This window comes from Camelina sativa, chromosome 14, assembly GCF_000633955.1.
Source record: "Camelina sativa cultivar DH55 chromosome 14, Cs, whole genome shotgun sequence".
Lineage (NCBI taxonomy): Eukaryota > Viridiplantae > Streptophyta > Magnoliopsida > Brassicales > Brassicaceae > Camelina > Camelina sativa.
The window spans coordinates 4,747,242-4,767,714 of record NC_025698.1 but is presented as its reverse complement, the minus strand read 5'-3'; the positions used below and the strand labels follow the sequence as shown (position 1 = coordinate 4,767,714).

At 35.7% G+C, this 20,473-nt stretch overlaps 4 protein-coding genes across 4 annotated transcripts; 1 reads left to right on the top strand and 3 right to left on the bottom strand.

The window, feature by feature from the left end:
* LOC104739690 (ABC transporter B family member 10-like) lies at positions 3,415–9,643 on the top strand. Its single transcript, XM_010460125.2, has 13 exons — positions 3,415–3,770; positions 4,016–4,070; positions 4,172–4,347; positions 4,795–4,995; positions 5,089–5,348; positions 5,926–6,454; positions 6,538–6,905; positions 7,006–7,394; positions 7,491–7,732; positions 7,850–8,097; positions 8,179–8,591; positions 8,715–9,055; positions 9,141–9,643. The coding sequence occupies exons 1-13, from the start codon at positions 3,516–3,518 to the stop codon at positions 9,342–9,344; spliced, it is 3,681 nt and encodes a 1,226-aa protein (XP_010458427.1). The 5' UTR covers positions 3,415–3,515; the 3' UTR covers positions 9,345–9,643.
* Positions 9,512–12,483, bottom strand: LOC104739691 (ATP-citrate synthase alpha chain protein 1). Its single transcript, XM_010460127.2, has 12 exons — positions 12,295–12,483; positions 11,957–12,068; positions 11,525–11,701; positions 11,275–11,436; positions 11,094–11,174; positions 10,949–11,000; positions 10,747–10,861; positions 10,577–10,658; positions 10,379–10,474; positions 10,188–10,289; positions 9,995–10,111; positions 9,512–9,892 (listed from the first exon to the last, which is right to left on the bottom strand). The coding sequence occupies exons 2-12, from the start codon at positions 12,053–12,055 to the stop codon at positions 9,704–9,706; spliced, it is 1,272 nt and encodes a 423-aa protein (XP_010458429.1). The 5' UTR covers positions 12,056–12,068; positions 12,295–12,483; the 3' UTR covers positions 9,512–9,703.
* On the bottom strand, positions 12,678–15,232 carry LOC104739689. Its single transcript, XM_010460124.2, has 9 exons — positions 15,092–15,232; positions 14,456–14,788; positions 14,330–14,363; positions 14,015–14,239; positions 13,824–13,907; positions 13,625–13,690; positions 13,442–13,533; positions 13,231–13,278; positions 12,678–13,106 (listed from the first exon to the last, which is right to left on the bottom strand). The coding sequence occupies exons 2-9, from the start codon at positions 14,764–14,766 to the stop codon at positions 13,010–13,012; spliced, it is 957 nt and encodes a 318-aa protein (XP_010458426.1). The 5' UTR covers positions 14,767–14,788; positions 15,092–15,232; the 3' UTR covers positions 12,678–13,009.
* LOC104739688 lies at positions 15,711–16,882 on the bottom strand. Its single transcript, XM_010460123.2, has 4 exons — positions 16,625–16,882; positions 16,422–16,527; positions 16,133–16,210; positions 15,711–15,963 (listed from the first exon to the last, which is right to left on the bottom strand). The coding sequence occupies exons 1-4, from the start codon at positions 16,697–16,699 to the stop codon at positions 15,917–15,919; spliced, it is 306 nt and encodes a 101-aa protein (XP_010458425.1). The 5' UTR covers positions 16,700–16,882; the 3' UTR covers positions 15,711–15,916.

Sequence of the window (20,473 nt, the reverse complement as noted above, 5' to 3'; positions counted from 1 at the left end):
GCCAGCTTAAGTTGGATTTACTTCAATCAGATGACAAAAACGATGACACTGAAATTTCACTGTTTAAGATGGATTCTTTCACCTCTTTTTACTAAATTTTAAAAGCATTACCAAGGATGCGAAACCATAATTTACGTACACAGGACTCATGAGGTTTGACGTCAATGATTCCAGAATCGTACAATGATACGGAACCAACCATTTTGCTAATTATAATTCATTGACTAAAAACTAATTTTAGCACTTAAAATAACTTACAAAACATTTCTTTCTTTCAGATAATATCATAAAGGGTAAAACTGTCAATTGAAGCAAACATGAGAATCTAGCACCTTTTTTATTTCCCGCGAATGCGTATGCGATGATGCAGCACCACTTATCTATTTAACGCTAAAACAACTGAATATTTTAATTCTTTTGGGAAAAAAGAAAGTGAAGAAAGTGGCAAACTTTGAGTTGGACTATGACTTGGACCAAACATAAAATGTGATATCACTATCCAATAATTATCAACTCCACCTTCGAAGATAAAATAAAATAAGCCTCCTTCTAATCTCGTCATCTCTATATATATTAGCCCATTGAGATAAAGATTTCACCCACAAATCTTCAAACTCAAAATAGTTCATACAAAAAGAAAATAATAAAANGCCAGCTTAAGTTGGATTTACTTCAATCAGATGACAAAAACGATGACACTGAAATTTCACTGTTTAAGATGGATTCTTTCACCTCTTTTTACTAAATTTTAAAAGCATTACCAAGGATGCGAAACCATAATTTACGTACACAGGACTCATGAGGTTTGACGTCAATGATTCCAGAATCGTACAATGATACGGAACCAACCATTTTGCTAATTATAATTCATTGACTAAAAACTAATTTTAGCACTTAAAATAACTTACAAAACATTTCTTTCTTTCAGATAATATCATAAAGGGTAAAACTGTCAATTGAAGCAAACATGAGAATCTAGCACCTTTTTTATTTCCCGCGAATGCGTATGCGATGATGCAGCACCACTTATCTATTTAACGGTAAAACAACTGAATATTTTAATTCTTTTGGGAAAAAAGAAAGTGAAGAAAGTGGCAAACTTTGAGTTGGACTATGACTTGGACCAAACATAAAATGTGATATCACTATCCAATAATTATCAACTCCACCTTCGAAGATAAAATAAAATAAGCCTCCTTCTAATCTCGTCATCTCTATATATATTAGCCCATTGAGATAAAGATTTCACCCACAAATCTTCAAACTCAAAATAGTTCATACAAAAAGAAAATAATAAAAAAAAATCGTCAAGGGAATGAAACCGGCAGAAAAAATGCAGACAAAGCCATTCAAGGAGGAGTCAGAGGAACACCACTTTGGAAAATATCCTCAACAGTTTGTTTAGCTTTGGCCATGAGAAGCGAGAAGACAAGAAAAACAAAAACAAAGCTTTTCTTTTTTATCTTATGGTAACGGCAAAACGGCAAGTCATATATCGGCATCAGGCTCGTGTTCGAGTTCTATTGATTTTGATTTCGGTGGTATGATCGATCTTAAGCTGTTTTAAGATTCGTATGCTACGGAATCCAATCATCTTTTTTTTAATATTATGTTCAATGAGAAATTAAGAAAATCATAATTTGGGTCGTCTTGTGATGTGTGTTTCTTTAATTTCCAGTGTTTTGGTAATAAAATTGGATTATGTTTGCTCATGATGTTTCTTTATTAATTTTCATGTTTCTATGATAGTGAATTTATAATAAGAAATTCTTAAAACTTGTTTTTTTTCCTCTCGATCGTGTATCTGGAAATCTTGATTGTCCCTAAAGGCCTAACCTGTTTGTTCCATGGAATTTTTAAAATTATAAAGCTAATTACCATCACCTCAGTCATATATATATATATATATATATGTCATACAAAGCTTCAGTTGGAGATCAGTGAAACATCTACATAATATTCTAATGCAAGAACTAATTTCACATTTAAAGGAAGAAATAAACCATATACTGGCGGAATAAAAGAAAAGAAGAGAAACCCATATACTATACAGATACGGTACTAAATTGACAAATACACCTGAACTGTCCCATTGAATTTTGATGGTATAATAAAAAAATATAGGATTCTATATTGTGAGTCGAATCATACGAATCAATCCTATATATGTTGATAGCGACGATTAATACATATGTTAAAATATTTTAATGATCAGTTACAGATATATGGATTGTCATTTTCTTTTTGAGTCTTTCTCTAATTCCATTTATATTTGATATTCGTGTACTTAAAATGGAATATTTTTTCGCCAAAAGAAATTGGAATATCTAATTTTTCTATCTAAACGTTTTTGCTAGTAAAGTATTACTTGTCGTTACCATTTTTCCAATATTTTCTGATTTTTTTCCTATAAAATTTTGCTTAGCATGCAGCCAGCTTTTAAATTTATATTCTTACTTATAAAGTATAGACATGCATGCATTCCTAAATGATATCTCTTACCTCTTCTTGAATCGAATTTTCTATACTTCTTTATTGCATTTACGATGAATATATGAACAAATTGGCTTAAAAAAATAAAATAGTTTGGTATAAAAATAAAATAAAAACAATNATAAAGAAAAGAAGAGAAACCCATATACTATACAGATACAGTACTAAAACACCTGAACTAAAAGTCAAATATAATATTAACTGTCCCACTGAATTATGATGGTATAATAAAAAATATAGGATTCTATATTGTGAGTTGAATCATACGAATTAATCCTATATATGTTGATAGCGACGATTAATACATGGGTCCCTTAATACATATGTTAAAATATTTTAATGATCAGTTACAGATGTATATATGGATTGTCATTTTCTTTTTGAGTCTTTCTCTAATTCCATTTATATTTGATATTCGTGTACTTCAAATGGAATATTTTTTCGCCAAAAGAAATTGGAATATCGAATTTTTCTATCTAAACGTTTTTGCTAGTAAAGTATTACCTGTCGTTACCATTTTTTCCAATATTTTCAGATTTTTTTCCTATAAATTTTTGCTTAGCATGCAGCCAGCTTTTTGGTAAGTAGCATGCAGCCAGCTTTTAAATTTATATTCTTACTTCTAAAGTATAGACATGCATGCATTCCTAAATGATATTTCTTAATTACTTCTTCTTGAATCGGATTTTCTATACTTCTTTATTGCGTTTACGATGAAGATATGAACAAATTGGCTTAAAAGTTAAAATAGTTTGGTATAAAAATAAAATAAAAACAAGACTAGAAATAAAACTCTATTTAGAAGATTATTCTAATATAATTAGATTATTATCAATATTTAGAAGATCAAGACTAGAAATAAAATAAAACTCATAGTTTGCAGTTACATACAAAACTAGTTTTATGTCCACTAATTAAAGATCTCCTCTCCTATATATAAGATACCATCTCATTTCTGGTGTCTCTCTCGAACCAAAATCTCTACTCCCTTTCTCTCTAGTTTCTCCACTCAAAAGTGCAAAATGCAGCCGTCTGGCGATTCAGCAACAGAAGCCTTGGCAGCGACCAAGAAGAAGAAGGAGCGGCCAAGTGTGTCATTTCTTAAGCTCTTCTCCTTTGCTGATTTCTACGATTGCGTTCTGATGGCTCTTGGATCCATTGGTGCTTGCATTCACGGAGCCTCCGTTCCAGTTTTCTTCATCTTCTTCGGCAAACTCATCAACATCATCGGTCTAGCTTATCTCTTCCCGCGAGAAGCTTCTCACAAAGTCGCCAAGGTTCATATATATCCTCCACTTTATCTTTTATGTCCAAGATTTGCAGTTAAGGAGTAACATTTTGATGAACACGTATCCTAAAGTGGTTTAATTAAGATTTAATAAATCAAAATTTTCTTCAAAATAAAACTATCTTCTTCTTATTAGGTTTAAATTTGGTCAAAATGCTATTTAATTCATATGATGAAAGACATCTTGACTGATCTGTACCGGTCGCTTAAGTTTTTATTTCTCTGGTTGTGCAGTACTCGTTGGATTTTGTATATCTAAGTGTGGTGATACTCTTCTCATCATGGATAGGTAAATAACATAATAAAGAATGCATTAATTAAATCAAGGAAACATTATTATTACTAGTATATTTTAAGATAAGACAAAATAAAATAAATGAATGGAAACAGAGGTTGCATGCTGGATGCACACGGGAGAGAGACAAGCGGCGAAGATGAGAAAAGCTTATTTGCGGTCAATGTTAAGTCAAGACATAAGCTTGTTCGACACCGAATCTTCCACCGGAGAAGTTATATCCGCCATCACCTCCGACATCCTCGTCGTCCAAGACGCTATCTCCGAGAAGGTACGCTAAATCAAAATCAAATTAACCGGTATTTGGTTGTGTTTTCGTAGGTGTAGTACTGGTCTTAGTTATTCCAATCTGCTAATTAGTTTGTACAATATTTTTGGTTCAAATACAGTAACAATTTTTTTCTTTTCCATTGTTTTTTGGTAGATACATGAATAATATATTTTAATTATGATAAAAATTAATAATACTTAATCATAAAGATACAATGAACTTTATCTATAGTATTCTTCTATATGTGAAATGATTCTATAGTATTATGGATCTTTTAGTTTTCTTCAAGCATGCGCTTGTCTTATTTTTGTTTTTTCAAAGTCAATAAGTATTATGGCCTTACTCCAATAATAATAGAAAGATTTTTGCATGCATAATTTTTAAATGTGTTCACCTGAATCCGGTTCATGGTGTATAATAACCGTATGACCGGTACTTTTGTCACAGGTAGGGAATTTCTTGCACTACATAAGCCGGTTCATAGCCGGTTTTGTGATCGGATTTACTAGCGTGTGGCAAATTAGTCTTGTCACTCTCGCTATAGTCCCACTCATCGCTCTCGCTGGCGGAATCTACGCTTTTGTGGGCACTGGACTTATCGCCCGTGTCCGAAAATCATACGTCAAGGCCAACGAAATCGCAGAAGAGGTTTAGTAACTTGCGAAACAAGAAAACTATCTGAATGTGAACTTTCTTTTGTATTTTGATATCATATAAGTAAACTTCTCTGTTTGAATTTAGGTGATCGGGAATGTGAGGACCGTACAAGCCTTCACGGGAGAAGAAAAGGCGGTGAGTTCATACCTAGGAGCTTTGAAGAACACTTACACTTACGGGAGAAAAGCCGGTTTAGCCAAAGGACTAGGACTTGGTTCGATGCACTGTGTCCTGTTTTTATCTTGGGCTTTGCTCATCTGGTTCACTAGCATCATTGTTCACAAGAGAATCGCTAATGGTGGCGAATCTTTCACGACCATGCTCAACGTTGTCATCGCTGGCTTGTAATATAAAGCTTCTTGATAACTTGCTCTGTTCATTGCCCGTGTTACTTTTTTTTCTTGATATTAGNGCACTGGACTTATCGCCCGTGTCCGAAAATCATACGTCAAGGCCAACGAAATCGCAGAAGAGGTTTAGTAACTTGCGAAACAAGAAAACTATCTGAATGTGAACTTTCTTTTGTATTTTGATATCATATAAGTAAACTTCTCTGTTTGAATTTAGGTGATCGGGAATGTGAGGACCGTACAAGCCTTCACGGGAGAAGAAAAGGCGGTGAGTTCATACCTAGGAGCTTTGAAGAACACTTACACTTACGGGAGAAAAGCCGGTTTAGCCAAAGGACTAGGACTTGGTTCGATGCACTGTGTCCTGTTTTTATCTTGGGCTTTACTCATCTGGTTCACTAGCATCATTGTTCACAAGAGAATCGCTAATGGTGGCGAATCTTTCACGACCATGCTCAACGTTGTCATCGCTGGCTTGTAATATAAAGCTTCTTGATAACTTGCTCTGTTCATTGCCCGTGTTACTTTTTTTTCTTGATATTAGGTCTCTGTTTCTGGGGGTTTTGTACAGGTCTCTTGGTCAGGCGGCTCCAGATATTTCCACATTCATACGAGCGAGAGCTGCTGCATATCCGATTATTCAGATGATTGACCGGAACACGGAGGTGAAAACAGGTCGTAAACTCGGGGAAGTAGTCGGAGACATTCATCTTAAGGACGTGACTTTCACTTACCCGTCTCGCCCTGACGTGGTGATCTTTGACAAGCTAAACCTTGTGATCCCTGCGGGAAAAGTAGTGGCTCTTGTCGGTGGAAGCGGGTCCGGGAAAAGCACCTTAATATCGTTAATTGAAAGGTTCTACGAGCCTACCCAAGGGGCGGTGATGCTAGACGGGAACGATATCAGATACTTGGATCTTAAGTGGCTAAGAGGACATATTGGTCTGGTTAATCAAGAGCATGCCCTGTTTGCAACCACGATTCGTGAGAACATTATGTATGGTAAAGAAGATGCCACCACTGAAGATATCACCCATGCCGCAAAGCTCACGGAAGCTATTTCATTCATCAACAACCTCCCGGAAGGATTCGAAACCCAGGTCTTGTTAAAAAAGGATAGCTTAGAATACAAGAAATTAAAAACTAGAAACCCTAAATTTTGCTTGCTATTCGGTGTTAACAGGTAGGTGAGAGAGGGATTCAGCTATCTGGCGGGCAGAAGCAGAGGATCACGATTTCGAGAGCAATAGTAAAAAATCCGTCGATACTCTTACTTGATGAGGCAACAAGCGCACTAGACGCAGAGTCAGAGAAAAGCGTGCAGGAAGCTTTGGACAGAGTGATGGTTGGGAGGACGACGATCGTGGTGGCTCATAGACTCTCTACCGTAAGAAATGCTGACATCATAGCTGTCGTTGGAGGAGGGAAGATCATCGAGTCTGGAAGCCACAACGAACTCATCTCTAACCCAGATGGAGCTTACTCTTCTCTTCTTCGTATCCAAGAAGCTGCCAACCCTAACTTGAACCACACTCAAAGCTTACCAATCAGGTACCAATTGTACTTGCTTATATTCTTTTTTCCCGTATCTCAAACAGACTGAAACTTAAAAAAATAAACAAAAATACTCTGTTTTCTTTTGTTTTTGCAGTACAACCCCCTCGCCGGAACTACCAATAACAAAGACGGACCATTTCTCCATTCATCAACATGTAAAACAACCGGACACAAGTAGACATGCCAAAGTAACGTTGGGACGTTTATACTCTATGATACGTCCAGACTGGAAGTACGGAATATGTGGCACGTTAGGTTCCTTTGTTGCGGGAGCTCTAATGCCGCTTTTTGCGCTTGGGATCTCAGAGGCTTTAGTATCTTATTACATGGACTGGGACACAACTCAACACGAGGTCAAGAGAATCTCTATCCTCTTCTGTTGTGCCTCCGTCATCACTGTCATCTCACATGCCATTGAGCATACTAGCTTCGGTATTATGGGTGAGCGTCTCACTCTCCGAGTCCGACAGAAGATGTTTTCAGGTATTCACAAACACAACAACCGCGGTCTAAATCCTATCATTAGTTGTCTTAACATCGGTTGATCTAAATGTGTGATTGTTTTTCTTCTTGGTTTAGCAATCCTGAGGAATGAAATCGGGTGGTTTGATAAGGTCGATAACACTAGCTCGATGTTGGCCTCGCGGCTTGAAAGTGATGCGGCTTTACTTAAAACCATTGTGGTCGATAGATCGACGATTCTACTAGAGAATTTAGGTCTTGTTGTGACATCTTTCATCATTTCTTTTATACTCAATTGGCGTCTCACTCTTGTTGTCTTGGCCACATACCCCTTGATTATAAGCGGTCATATCAGCGAGGTAAAACTAAGCTTTTTGCCTTCTTTATATAAATTTCTGCGGTTGGTGTACATACTTTTTTTTTGGTTGCCAATCATGTTCTTACATAGTTTTTCTTTCTTGGTTGCTTTTGTTTAGAAACTTTTCATGCAAGGGTATGGAGGAAACTTGAGTAAAGCGTATTTAAAGGCTAACATGTTGGCCGGAGAGTCTATTAGCAACATTCGAACCGTGGCAGCCTTTTGTGCCGAGGAGAAGGTTCTAGATCTTTATTCTAAAGAGCTTCTAGAACCTTCCAAACGTTCTTTCAGGCGGGGACAGATGGCCGGTATTTTGTACGGTGTTTCTCAGTTCTTCATCTTCTCCTCCTACGGCCTTGCCCTTTGGTATATATATAAACAGTTCCACACACATAGTATAAGACTGTGAAGATTGAAACTTTATTGAAAGCTAAGATGTTTTTACAGGTACGGATCGATTTTGATGGGGAAAGGATTGTCAACTTTCGAATCTGTGATTAAAACATTCATGGTTTTGATCGTAACGGCGTTAGTGATGGGTGAAGTGTTGGCTCTAGCCCCGGATCTTCTTAAAGGAAACCAGATGGTTGCTTCAGTTTTCGAGCTATTGGACAGAAGAACTAAAGTTGTTGGAGATACTGGCGAGGAGCTAAGTAATGTGGAAGGCAAAATTGAGCTCAAAGATGTTCATTTCAGTTATCCTTCACGGCCTGATGTGACTATTTTCAGTGATTTTAACCTAAAAGTTCGTTCTGGCAAAAGCATGGCGCTAGTGGGACAAAGCGGGTCAGGGAAAAGCTCAGTCCTTTCACTCATTCTCAGATTCTACGATCCTACAGCTGGAATAATCATGATTGACGGTGAGCCAGCTCTTGACACAATAATTTCAATCACAAGAAACTCTGAGTACCACATGTTTCTTGCATCACAAGCCATTTGTTATTTGGTTTGAGTAAGCTGATTTTATCTTTCAACCTCTACAGGACAAGACATCAAGAAGCTGAAACTTAATTCAATGCGAAGACACATCGGTCTGGTTCAACAAGAACCTGCTCTTTTTGCGACGTCCATCTATGAGAACATCCTGTACGGTAAAGAAGGAGCTTCTGAATCTGAAGTCATGGAAGCAGCTAAGCTTGCAAACGCTCACAGCTTCATCAGTTCTCTTCCGGAAGGTTACTCAACAAAAGTCGGTGAACGAGGCATTCAGATGTCAGGTGGCCAGCGACAGAGGATCGCTATAGCTAGAGCCGTCCTCAAGAATCCCGAGATTCTGCTCCTTGACGAAGCCACAAGCGCCTTGGACGTTGAATCAGAGCGTGTGGTATGTAGGCTTTTTTCATTAAGATTTAGAGTTTTGCTCGAGATTTTCTACAGAGACTTACAGGTTTATACTAATGTATTGTTAGGTCCAACAAGCATTGGATCAGTTAATGAAGAACAGGACCACCGTGGTGGTAGCTCACCGGCTATCAACAATCAAGAACTCAGATATGATAAGTGTGATACAAGAAGGTAAGATCATACAGCAAGGCAGCCACAGTAGCCTCGTTAAGGACAAGAATGGTCCTTACTCTAAACTTATCAGTCTTCAGCGATCAGCAGCAAAGTAATCAATCCTTGGGAGTTATTATTGAATTGTCAAAACTCTTGTTTGTTTTTTCTTCTTCCACATTTCGATTTATTCGATATGATTATGCCACCCATCCTTTATGCTATTCATCTTGATTCACCCGTCTCAAAACGGAACCTCTAACCTTAGGTTACTTACAATCATAGAAAAAGAAAACAGAGGCAAAAAATTAACAAGAGTAACAACGATTATTGAATCTGAGGAGTACGTACTTTCAGGGAAAGAGAATCGAACCACAAGAGATTTCAAGAAGAAATAGTAATTACTTAGCTTGAGTAATCTTGAAAGACAAAGTAGATAGAATAGAAGCTCTAATAAAACAAAGGTGCTGAGAGAGGCTTAGGCTGCTGCTGTGATGTACTCGATTGCCTCCTTGCAGATACCAGTCATAGTTGCTTCTGGACCGTAAACCTCAATGGGAACACCGATTTCATCTCCAAGGGCTCGCATTTTAGCAAGTCCCTTTTGGTAATTTGGTCCTCCTCTCCTCACAAATATATGCATCCTTGCTGCTTTCAGCTTTGATTCCTGTTAAGAAAGATAATAATCACAATATGAGAAAATATGTTTTGCTTTTGATATCTTTAGTCAGTAATGAATCTGAGAGAAGCTCAAGGTTTCTTGACTTACCTTTTCTTTAAGAGCGCGGATTATGCCATTGAAAGTAGCAGCGACGTCAGTGAAGTTTGCAATTCCGCCTCCAATCACAAGAGCTCTGGTTTTTCCATCCGGGTTAGCTGTAGCACACTGCAGTACTGTAATGTTATTATCCAGTCACAGGAACAAAATGTCCTATGGAAGGTGAAAATAAGTTTAATCTTACATCGATAACGACCCTGGCATACTGCAAGACTTCATCTTCTTTGGGTGCTCCACTGTATTCAGCATAGTTCCCAAGTTCAGATGCATACCCAAGATCTCCAACCTAAATTAATTTTGTTATAATGTTGGACTTGTTTCAGGGGAAAAATGCAGAAAGTCTCAGTAATGATTCTGATTCTTAAGGAAACATACAGTATCAGCATAGATGACACTTGCTCCTCCACCAGCTACCATTGTCCAAATACGTCCCTTGGGATTCAGAACGGTAAACTTCAAAGACGCACTTGTCTGCCACCACAATAGGTGCATATTAAAGAAAGCTCTTTACTAGTCAAAAAACGATGAAGCAGACAGACGTTTTTTATTATATTAATGGCACAACGATGATACCTTCTCATCCAGTCCATGGATAAAGCTCTCTGTGGGACTCATTACCCTTCCAAATGGCATAGGAAATTCAATGTCGCCCCATCTGCATGTTCGAGGGCTTAGTTAGTTAATGTGCACATTCTCAAAGTTCTTAAGCACAAAGAGTTTGGAAGTCTGCGAGTGAAACTTACTTTTTAAAGTTTTTGAAGGCGGCAGTATCATCAAGCTCACCCCTCATATCAAGAGGATAAGGACTTCCATCAACTAGAGTGAAAGGATTCATCTCCAAGAAAGTGAAATCAAGATCTAGCACACCAAAGGAAATAACAAAAATGCTTAGTTTATATCACAGTAATGGAGAATTGATCTGTAGGTTCAGCTATCCTGCCATACCTTGGAATAAGGTGAAGATGACTTTGATAAATTCTTCAATTTCAGCCTTGATCTGTGCATGGAAATGTTTAAAGAGTCTAAGTCATGAGTCCAATTTCTATGTCATGTTCACAGCCCTATAATCCAACTTAAAAGAGTCTATTACCTCTAAGGGAAGAGTTGCAACAAGAGGTGCACATATTTCAGGTGTGAGGGAAGCACCCGTTGGTAGAACTATTGTCTTGACCTGTGGAAGAAATTTAAGTCTCAGCAAAATTTTCATCTTTATGATGCAAGATACTGAATTAGACATATGTGAAAAAAAAAAAAAATGAATTCCAAAACACCTTGTCCCAGTTCTCCTCAATGTCAATCCCTCCACACTCTGAAAAGCTTATGCTGCAACCAAGCCTATCCGAGACAACATTAAGATAATACTCTTCACTGTGTGGAACAAATGGTTCAACTATGAATGTTGTAATGGGTCCTTTGCATCCACTCATCTCTACCTGCAGATAATAGATAGAAAAAGATTGAGTGAAAATGGTCTACTCAAGAGAATGGCTGAGACAGCACAAAACAAAAAAAAGGGTGAACCTCTTTGCCCAAACGCTCTTTAACAAAAGTGGCAACATCAGCAAAATCTAATTTCAAGGCAACCAAACCACTCTTCCCACGCTTTCCAAACAACATATCGGGTTTCACCACCAGCTTCTCGGACGAGAGCCAAGGTTCCTTTTCTACTAGCTCATTTAGATCAGTTGTTTCATTAATCTGCACACAGGAAAAAAACAAAACAGTAAACGACATAGATCAAAAGAGATGCTTAACGCAATCACCATAAATGAGGGAATTAGGTCTAAAGCTATACACTTTAGACCCACCAAAGACTTAAAATTCGAAGTACAAAACTGCATTATTGGCAAAACGCTGCAAAACTTAGCTTACTCAAGTGCCTAATGTTGGAGAAACCAATGTCCTAAAACCAAAAAAAAAGAAAGACCAGATCCAAAGGAAAGAGATTTAAACCTGAACGGATCTGATAGGAAGCTCTTTGCCAGAAAGCCTTTTGAAGTGTTCCTTAACCAATCTCTTTGAGTCGTACTCTCTGATCTTCTTCCTTGCCATTTCGAAACAAATACTGCAGAAATAGAAACGAAGATCAAAACCCCACCGCGAAAACTGATAAAATCTCACAGATCCAGAGACAGATCAAACTCGAAATCACTTGTTTCCGAAACAAATCTGAGATGTGAGTGTACCACGCAACAAACTCTCAAATATCCAAAGAATCAAACGAGAATGTTCATTCGTTCATTCACAAATTGGATCAAAGCGCCATGAGAAGAAGAGTGGATCGTACTTACCGTTGAGAGAATGAGGTAGCTTCACCACAGGTTAGTTCAACAACTAGACTCTTCTTCTTCTTTGCCTTCCATTCTTATGGACCCCTTTATAGTATCCAACTTACAAATCAAATCATCCTTTATAAAAAAATACGGTTAAAAACTTTATTACAGCCAAGATACCAAATATCAAAAAAGAAAATCCAAGTATTGCATTAGAAATTGTAAAGATTTAACAAACATTAGCAAGACTTTGCAGTTACGCATCCCTTAAAAAAAAAAAAAGCTGGTGGGATTGTTCAGTTGTTCATTCAATTTCAGAGTATGCTTACCTAACTCGTAGACATACGTTTCAACTTCAACCATTCGTTTTGTGTCACATATGATATAATAATAACCAAAAATAACTAAAATGATTTTATTTTTTTCTCATAATTGTTTGTCACATCTTTACAACAAGGGAATTGTATTAAAGAGACTTTAATAATCATAAACAACTTAACAAGAAGACCTACAAATAAACGTTTTTGAGTGTTGGATAATTTTGAGATCCCTTGGAATTTACACTTTTCTTTCTTCTGGCTACCCCTCTTACCTACACAGAGGGTTTGACTTTCTAGTTGACTACGACCATGACTTTTGTTGATTCCCCATGTGTGTTTGTTTATTCTCTCTCTCGTGAACAAGAATCTCAACAGATGGAAGATGTAAATTGAATTCATGGCAACCAAAACTTTCACGAGTTGTGACGCTGCAGCAAGTAATTCTTCAGCTTTATGATCAAAGCAAAGACTGCAAAGCATGGTATATGCATCACTGCCACTCCCAAGTACCTGCACACAAGCATTAGTACAAGATAATTAATAACAATGGTCTCTTTTTATATCGTTGAATTTGTTTTTTGTTGGAGATTTTACGTGATACCATACTAAGTGTGCAGAGTTTTATAAAACGTACCATAAGGGTGCGTATGGTGAAGACAGATTAAGAAATTGGTATGGCCACCTGCAAAACATGTAAAACAAGAACCCTTATAACTCTTTAAAGACATAAGTTGACCATTTCGAGCAGTCAGAAAGTCAGTACATATGTATGAGTTAAACATTTGGGGCCAAAATGATGGAAACTTTTGCCTCTATGAAGATGAGAAAACATAAGAAGTGTGTACCATAAGTTCTTGAAGGCATGTATTATCCACTGGTAAGCCACGTAAATGCAGCTCCAAAGTACGAAGTAAGAGATCCTGAACAGTGGGAACCGCTGGATAAGGGACAACGAAAGATCACTGTTAGTGTTTTGATAAAAAGGCGGGAGGTCCTTGTATCTGCAGACTTCAGTTTTGAAGGCTTACCAAGAAATTGAGACTTGTATCACCGAGGAGAAAAACAGCGTTGAGAGAATGCATACAAACATCAAGCTGCAATCGAAATAGCACATGTAAGAACACATATTTATTGTTGACTTGTCAATAACGATTGCCAGAGAAAAGGGATCATATCAAAGGAATCCAATTTCTAAAAAATGGGAATGGTAACAGAGTCAGAACTTACAAAACTCAGCCTATAACCTTCAGTAAACGGGTAGATTATCGCCCAAAACACAATATCTGTTAGAATAACAGCACCTGCACAAGTCTGCCACAACAAGAAAACTTTGTTAGACATTTTGAAGTTTTTGAGCTGGCATTGTAGTCTTCACTCTCAACAACAAGATGATTTGGGAGAAAAAGAAAGACACGTACTTGGAAAAGGATCTGAAAGATGTAAACCCAAAACGCAGCTGTTTCTCTGACGGGTGCTTCTGACTGCGTATTGGGGGATTTTGAAGTGTCTGCCGTCTCATCAAGGGTGAGTGGTGGTCTATAAGTGCCTTGTTCTGCATCACCTATACTTGTATAACTCTCCATGTTTCCACCAGCTTTTTTATGGTAGACGCAGCATCCATAGACAGATAGCAAAGAAGCATACTACGAAAAGAAAAGAGCCACGAATTTAGTGCCTAAAACTAAAACTAAGACGGTAACCTCAAAGTTCATCAGAGTTCCCAAGAGATATACCCCGAAGTAGAGTGTGACAAGAGCAAATGTCCACCTGTTACAGCAAAAAGATTGGATCTTTTTCATTAATCTCAAAGAATCAGATATGAGAATGAGAGAAGGAAAGTTAAATGATTTAAAACTCACTGAGTATAGAAGTAAAATATGCCACCTCCATCACGCACAACACTGGAGATGAGTATAGACAACATTGCAACAAATGAGAATACTCTAAAGGCAAGCAAAAAGAGAGGGTGGATTCTCTTAAAACATGTGGTCCAAGCTTCTTCTTGGAACAATGTCCCGGGTAGTTCTCGCAGGCCCTCGCGTTGTCTTCTCTTGCCTTCATATCTCCAAATCAGAATTGCAGCTAAAACTAATGGAGCTAAGAGGATTAATGCACAGAGGAGAACCCTCCAATTCAGCCAGTAACTTAAAGCTGTGGTATCATCAGCCATGGCCAGTCAGTCAATGAGAGTCCTAAGATTCCACCAAAAGCAATGAAGAACATTATCACTATGAAACATTAACACTAATTCGCGTTGCTAAGAGTGACGAACGTATCTGCAACAATCTTAAAGACTTTTGGAACTTGAACTATTCACAATATTGCAAACTAGTGTAAAAGGTTAGACCTTTTTTGCACTAACTGACAAAAATCAGCATAATTGGAACAAGAACTTGCGATATAACCCACTTTTCCAATATTCTGAATCAAAAATTCCTACAAGCTAAAAAAATCAGAACAAAAAGAGAGGTGAATCCTAAAAAACAGAGGATTACTTGTAGATTAGAAGACCCTTTTGTTTTCCAAAAGATTCAGAGGAGACTCTCTTCTAACGCATCCTCTAAACGAAACGAAGATGCTGAGAGCCTCCAGAGAGCATCCAACAATTGTCCCGATATAAACGGAATCGTCCACAAAATCGCAATAAACTTTTACACGTCCGGTTATGTTCGGTTTAAGATATTTGTCGGTTCAACCTACCTACGCGGCTACGCCACAAAAAGAAACCGAACAGGTGACCGCAATTGCTTCTTTAACTTATCTTGAACCGGAAGTAACCGGACTTAAATATCTACTATTTTGTCAAAGAATTTATTATTTTATTTTGTTTTTTAGGACGAATATGCTCATCAAATAGGGTATCCAGTTGTTGTTGTCCAAAATGTTTAATAGAATATACTGGAACCAATTTTCATTTTCATTTGTAGATCTTTGCAATAAATAATAAGATTTAAATTTCCAACGTATTTTTCCTATGCTAACCGGGTTGGTTAAATCTCTGTGTCATATATATATATAGAGTACAGTTTATAATTTAAGTGACCATCATGGTTTTGATTAAAAGCAAATATGTAATAGCAATTGATTGACGCGTTATAAAACCTTTAGCCAAAATTGTCGGTAAAATAAACTGCATCTTAATAGGCAACCTTAAAAATAGTTTACACAAGAAAAGTCTATATATAAATAGCATATATGTTTCCATCGTAGGAATAGGTGTACCAATTAAATATGATGCCTAGGTCTACTACATATAAATTTAGTTCGAGCTTTTAATTTTCTCCTATATATATATAAGCTGGAAGCCTATACCAAAGTCTTCATTGTATCTTTCTCGCGAACCTCGGCGATCTCCGAACATGTCCGCCTGATAAACAAAATTTTGATTAATAAAAAAAAAGAGGATAAACACTTCATCAAAATCGTTTTAAACAACATAATATATTTGATGTTTGGTCGATATGATCGCTGAAAATTTTAACTAAAATTAATTAACCAAAAAAAAGACACATGTTATTAAACCCACAAATTCTTACTTAGGAAGGGCCTGGGAGAGACGAAATGCCCATACGTTTCAAAGAAGTCCTTATTTTCTCTTTGAAGTCCTCTCCAAACTACCAAACAGAAAACATTTTATAATATGTACTATTGAATATATGAATGATGAGCATGATCCAAGAAACTCTTACCAATATTTTCTCTTAATTTCTTTGATTTAATTTGTTTTCACATAACATGTTTAACGAAAGATGTTTTGAAACAATTTGGATATATAGTCGACTGTGAACAATAGTATGCTATATATGTAACGTTGTAAAGACTAACCGGTGAGGGTAACGACTGGTAGAATGCTTGCGTGGTGGTCTAACGCCTTGACGCATTCATCACGAGTCATACGGAGTAGAATGCACCTCTCTATCATATGTTGAACCTAACAAAACCAATTCCACTAATAGTGAAAACTAAAAATATTATATATGTTTAGTATGCGTGTGTGTGTGTGTGTGTGTAACTGTGTATATATGTACCATGCGAATGTATGTATGTGGTTGGCAGTGGAGACAAGGGAGGTTGTGTTGTGATTCATCACGATGAGTACACATTATCTTGCTCTTCTCAATTGCTCTTTTGAAGATAGTTCTTCTTCTTCTTCTCCTTCGATCTTCAGTTATTTGGGAACAAATCCAAGAACTTTGGAATTATGAGTTATAACGGAAAGGAACAAAACATGAAGATATTTTCTGTGACAAAATTAGGAAGCTTCTAAATATAGATACACATGCATATACATACGCAGATACACATGTGGATATATGGGATAGTGTCATTTAATGAGTTATCCAAGAGAGATCCAAGTGAAGGGCTAAAAATAGAGGAGAGGATCCAAAGGATAGATTCTCTATCCTTCACTTTTTCAACTTGGATCACATTTTATTTTATTAGTTGGGACTAACTTGTCTTCTGACTATGACTTCACAGTTTGCCTTTGTTTTTTTTCTTGCTTTCTGGGACATAGGTTCTCGACCAAACTTTTACTTTAATTAGGGTTCATTTGTCAGTTACTTAACAGGGCAAGTTAATGGGGATTACAAAGACTAGTTACCGGACGAAATACTTTTGGAAGGCTTTAGTCGTTTAGAAACCAAGAAATGATTTTTAAATATTTGTACCAACTCATTTCACAACTTGAATTTCATTTATTTTTGGACAATTATTGCAAGAAAACCGACACTATTCTAACCCAAACCGAGTTTTACCTTATATGATTAACATTTGCCGTGTAAAAAATAACACATCATGGTTATATTTATAGAGTGATTAATCGCTAGATACTGTATTAGGGCAATAAATCGTTAATTTCAGGAACATAGCAAAATATTTTATATCAGTTCGAAATTTTGTTACATAAAATAAGATCTGGTATAAATTTTCTTTAAAATTAGTGAATTTCATAATTTAGTGTTAATTTAAACCTACTTGCTTTATATGTGTTAAGTAATATTCAAATACTAAAAAGACGACGTGAAAATATGTTATATATTTAACACCCTTCTGTTATTTTCACGTCATATACTTATATTACAAGGAAATTATATAAAAGTTGTCAAAAAAAAAAAGGAAATTATATAAACGTGAAAATATGTCTCATATATCTAACAACAATTTCTCATATAACATATATTCTAGTTTATATAGTTCCCTTGGACCGGAACGAATTTTATTTGGAATAGAGTGTTAAACGGTTAAACCCGATATCTGCCTGACTACCTTCAAACATATCACAAAAGTGACTGGTCCCTCGTAAACGTTAACTTCTGAATTGTGTGGCCAACCAAATGCCACTTAAATCATCAGTACACGACAAGTTTTTGTGTATGGAGGCAAATTGAAAGTTAAACTATGAGGCTCCCCGCAAATTCAGTAGATTAGTGTGTGGTTCTTGTGACTTGCGAGTCTGTGTGTGTCTTGAATGGCCCTTACGCCTACCAACCTGCAGGTCTGATCAACGCTTGTGCAATCACGGTAACTGCTCTCTAATTTTATATAAAAATTAAGCTTCTTTAACAAATGAAATTGGGGTTTACATAATTGCCTAATAATTAATTGAGCTTTCAAATGAAGTTGCCGGAGGTTTTATTTCAATAAGGGATTGATTTTGTGGTTGAGAAAAAAGTAATCGTTAAAACATGTCAATACTAACTCATCATGATTATCGTCCAAATCTTGATTCTTGAACAACCAAAGTGGTTTCAGATATGGTTGGACTTAGGGTACTAAATTATTCTATTGTACGAAGAATAACTTACGCGTCATCACTAGATTACGTTAGCGGATTGCTACTATTATATGTTCTTTTAAATTACGAATATTTTTTCTTCCGAAACTGTAGTAAAAGAAAAAATGTACATTTCAAAAACTAGGTAACAGTACCACTATAATAAAAAGCATTAGCATAGGGCTTGCATGCAGCATTAGTAGACTATCATCATGCATCACATCAAAATTGCAGTTTACCCAATCAAAGCACGATGAGAAGCAGAGACTCAAACATTTCAGAGGCAAAATAGACACTACCTCACAAGGATTAAAAGGGCTACAAGATATTTAATGAATGTGATTATATATTTATATGTGAACAACCGAACAAAGAACAAACATATGGAAAGATTCTCTTAATAGTAGTAACAATATGAAGATGATAATATACACATGAAACTTTATAATAATGGGTACAAGGAGACTTAATAATTAATACTATGATATATTGTGGTTCCGGTCTAGAAGGTGGCTGCTATGTTGGAGCTTGGTTTGGGTACTTAGTTCAGTTATTGATGGGTTATATCCGGTTCACTAACTACAACATACAGTAAAACCTCTATAAATTAATACTCTATAAATTAATAAACACTATAAATTAATAAATTTTGCTAGTCCCAAGTCGGGCCAGTGTAAAAAATAACAAAATTTGATAAGATAATAAGATAATAATTTTTTTGAAATCTCCATGTAAAATATAGTCCCAATAATATCATAAATTAATAATCATGTAAATTTACATATATATAATGTATGTTTCTCCTAAAGCTCATATCTATAAAACAATTGTTATGTTGTATTTTCAAACTATAATAATATACAATATTCTGCAACATGCCAAAAAATAGCTAATTTTTTGAAATTTTCAATTTCTAGATATTCATCATTTACATTTTGATATTTTGATTGACTATTAAAATACAACAATTGATATTATTATTCATAAATTTGAATTTATGTATGTCATGTGTATAAGTGAATTTGTCTATTGTATTTGTAATTTATTGTTAATAATGTTTTCTATATATTACAAATTCAATTCCAATACCATAAAATTTACAAAAACCGAAAGTAAAATTATATTTTGCCAAAATTGTCTCAATTCATAATTTTAAATATTCAAACTATTAAAATATATCTATAAATTAATAATTATTAATTTACACTATATAATAATAATTATTAATTTATAGATAAATTAATATCACTATAAATTAATAAAATGTCTTGGTCCCAACATTATTAATTTATAGAGGTTTTACTGTATATGAAGCATCTTCTTTTTTTCTCAAAGTGAATAGCTCCCCAACTGAAGCTTAGATTGTTGTAACAAGTTAGAGATTCTCCTAGATTTCATCGTTTCTGTTTAGTTCTCTCTATATATAATGTAATCACAAATCCTTAGTCAATACACAGAAATTCATCGACATTGTTTTGTTTCAGACTAATTCTTCCATTGAATTGAAGACCAAATAAATTCCTTCCACATAAATACCAGATCATGGATGGTTTACTTACGGAAACCCTGTGGAAAACATATATACCAAACCAATGAACCATGCATGAGTGGCTTGCTTTTCAGACTAGTCAAGCCAGCCGGATTTATCAATATAGCCAGAATCTCACAACCAATCATACATAACATTAAATACTGTTTTAGAACGTTACAAAACGCTCACAAGAATTATTGTATATACAGTTCACAGATGTTAAATGTCTGAACTGAAAAAAATCTGATAAAGATAAACTAAATTAAATTGGTGTAGTAGTTTGGCAAATGAAATTAGCTTTTTACTACTATAAGTTGAGTGCCTAGTGGAAAGTGAAAACAAATTTTGACATTTGCTACCACGAATTTCAGATGACAGTTTCAAAACTAGTCTTGGAAAATTACAAAAAAAAAAAAAAAAAAGGTCAAGGGTTTCATACCTACATGCCCGTTAATTTTGGTTTGTCCTGCAGGTTCAATATCTTTGTTACATGATGTTCAATGGCCCTTACAATCTATTCTACTAGACCGTCAATATTGAAATAATAGGATCTTATCAGTCTGGAGAGAA

Bases quoted from the DNA above. Each gene is read 5' to 3' on its own strand.
- LOC104739689 (XM_010460124.2), bottom strand. From the start codon at position 14,766: ATGGCTGATGATACCACAGCTTTAAGTTACTGGCTGAATTGGAGGGTT. The intron at 14,240-14,329 runs GTATATCTCTTG...TTCTTTTCGTAG, and splicing joins TTGTCACACTCTACTTCGGG to TATGCTTCTTTGCTATCTGT. The intron at 13,534-13,624 runs GTAAGCCTTCAA...TCCCTTATCCAG, and splicing joins ATACAAGTCTCAATTTCTTG to CGGTTCCCACTGTTCAGGAT.
- LOC104739691 (XM_010460127.2), bottom strand. From the start codon at position 12,055: ATGGCAAGGAAGAAGATCAGAGAGTACGACTCAAAGAGATTGGTTAAG. The intron at 10,475-10,576 runs GTATCATCGTTG...TTGTGGTGGCAG, and splicing joins TCCATGGACTGGATGAGAAG to ACAAGTGCGTCTTTGAAGTT. The intron at 10,112-10,187 runs GTAAGATTAAAC...ACAGTACTGCAG, and splicing joins ATGCCAGGGTCGTTATCGAT to TGTGCTACAGCTAACCCGGA.
- LOC104739688 (XM_010460123.2), bottom strand. From the start codon at position 16,699: ATGTGTACTCATCGTGATGAATCACAACACAACCTCCCTTGTCTCCAC. The intron at 16,528-16,624 runs GTACATATATAC...TGGTTTTGTTAG, and splicing joins CACATACATACATTCGCATG to GTTCAACATATGATAGAGAG. The intron at 15,964-16,132 runs GTAAGAATTTGT...TTTGTTTATCAG, and splicing joins CTCTCCCAGGCCCTTCCTAA to GCGGACATGTTCGGAGATCG.
- LOC104739690 (XM_010460125.2), top strand. From the start codon at position 3,516: ATGCAGCCGTCTGGCGATTCAGCAACAGAAGCCTTGGCAGCGACCAAG. The intron at 3,771-4,015 runs GTTCATATATAT...CTGGTTGTGCAG, and splicing joins CTTCTCACAAAGTCGCCAAG to TACTCGTTGGATTTTGTATA. The intron at 7,395-7,490 runs GTATTCACAAAC...TTCTTGGTTTAG, and splicing joins CCGACAGAAGATGTTTTCAG to CAATCCTGAGGAATGAAATC.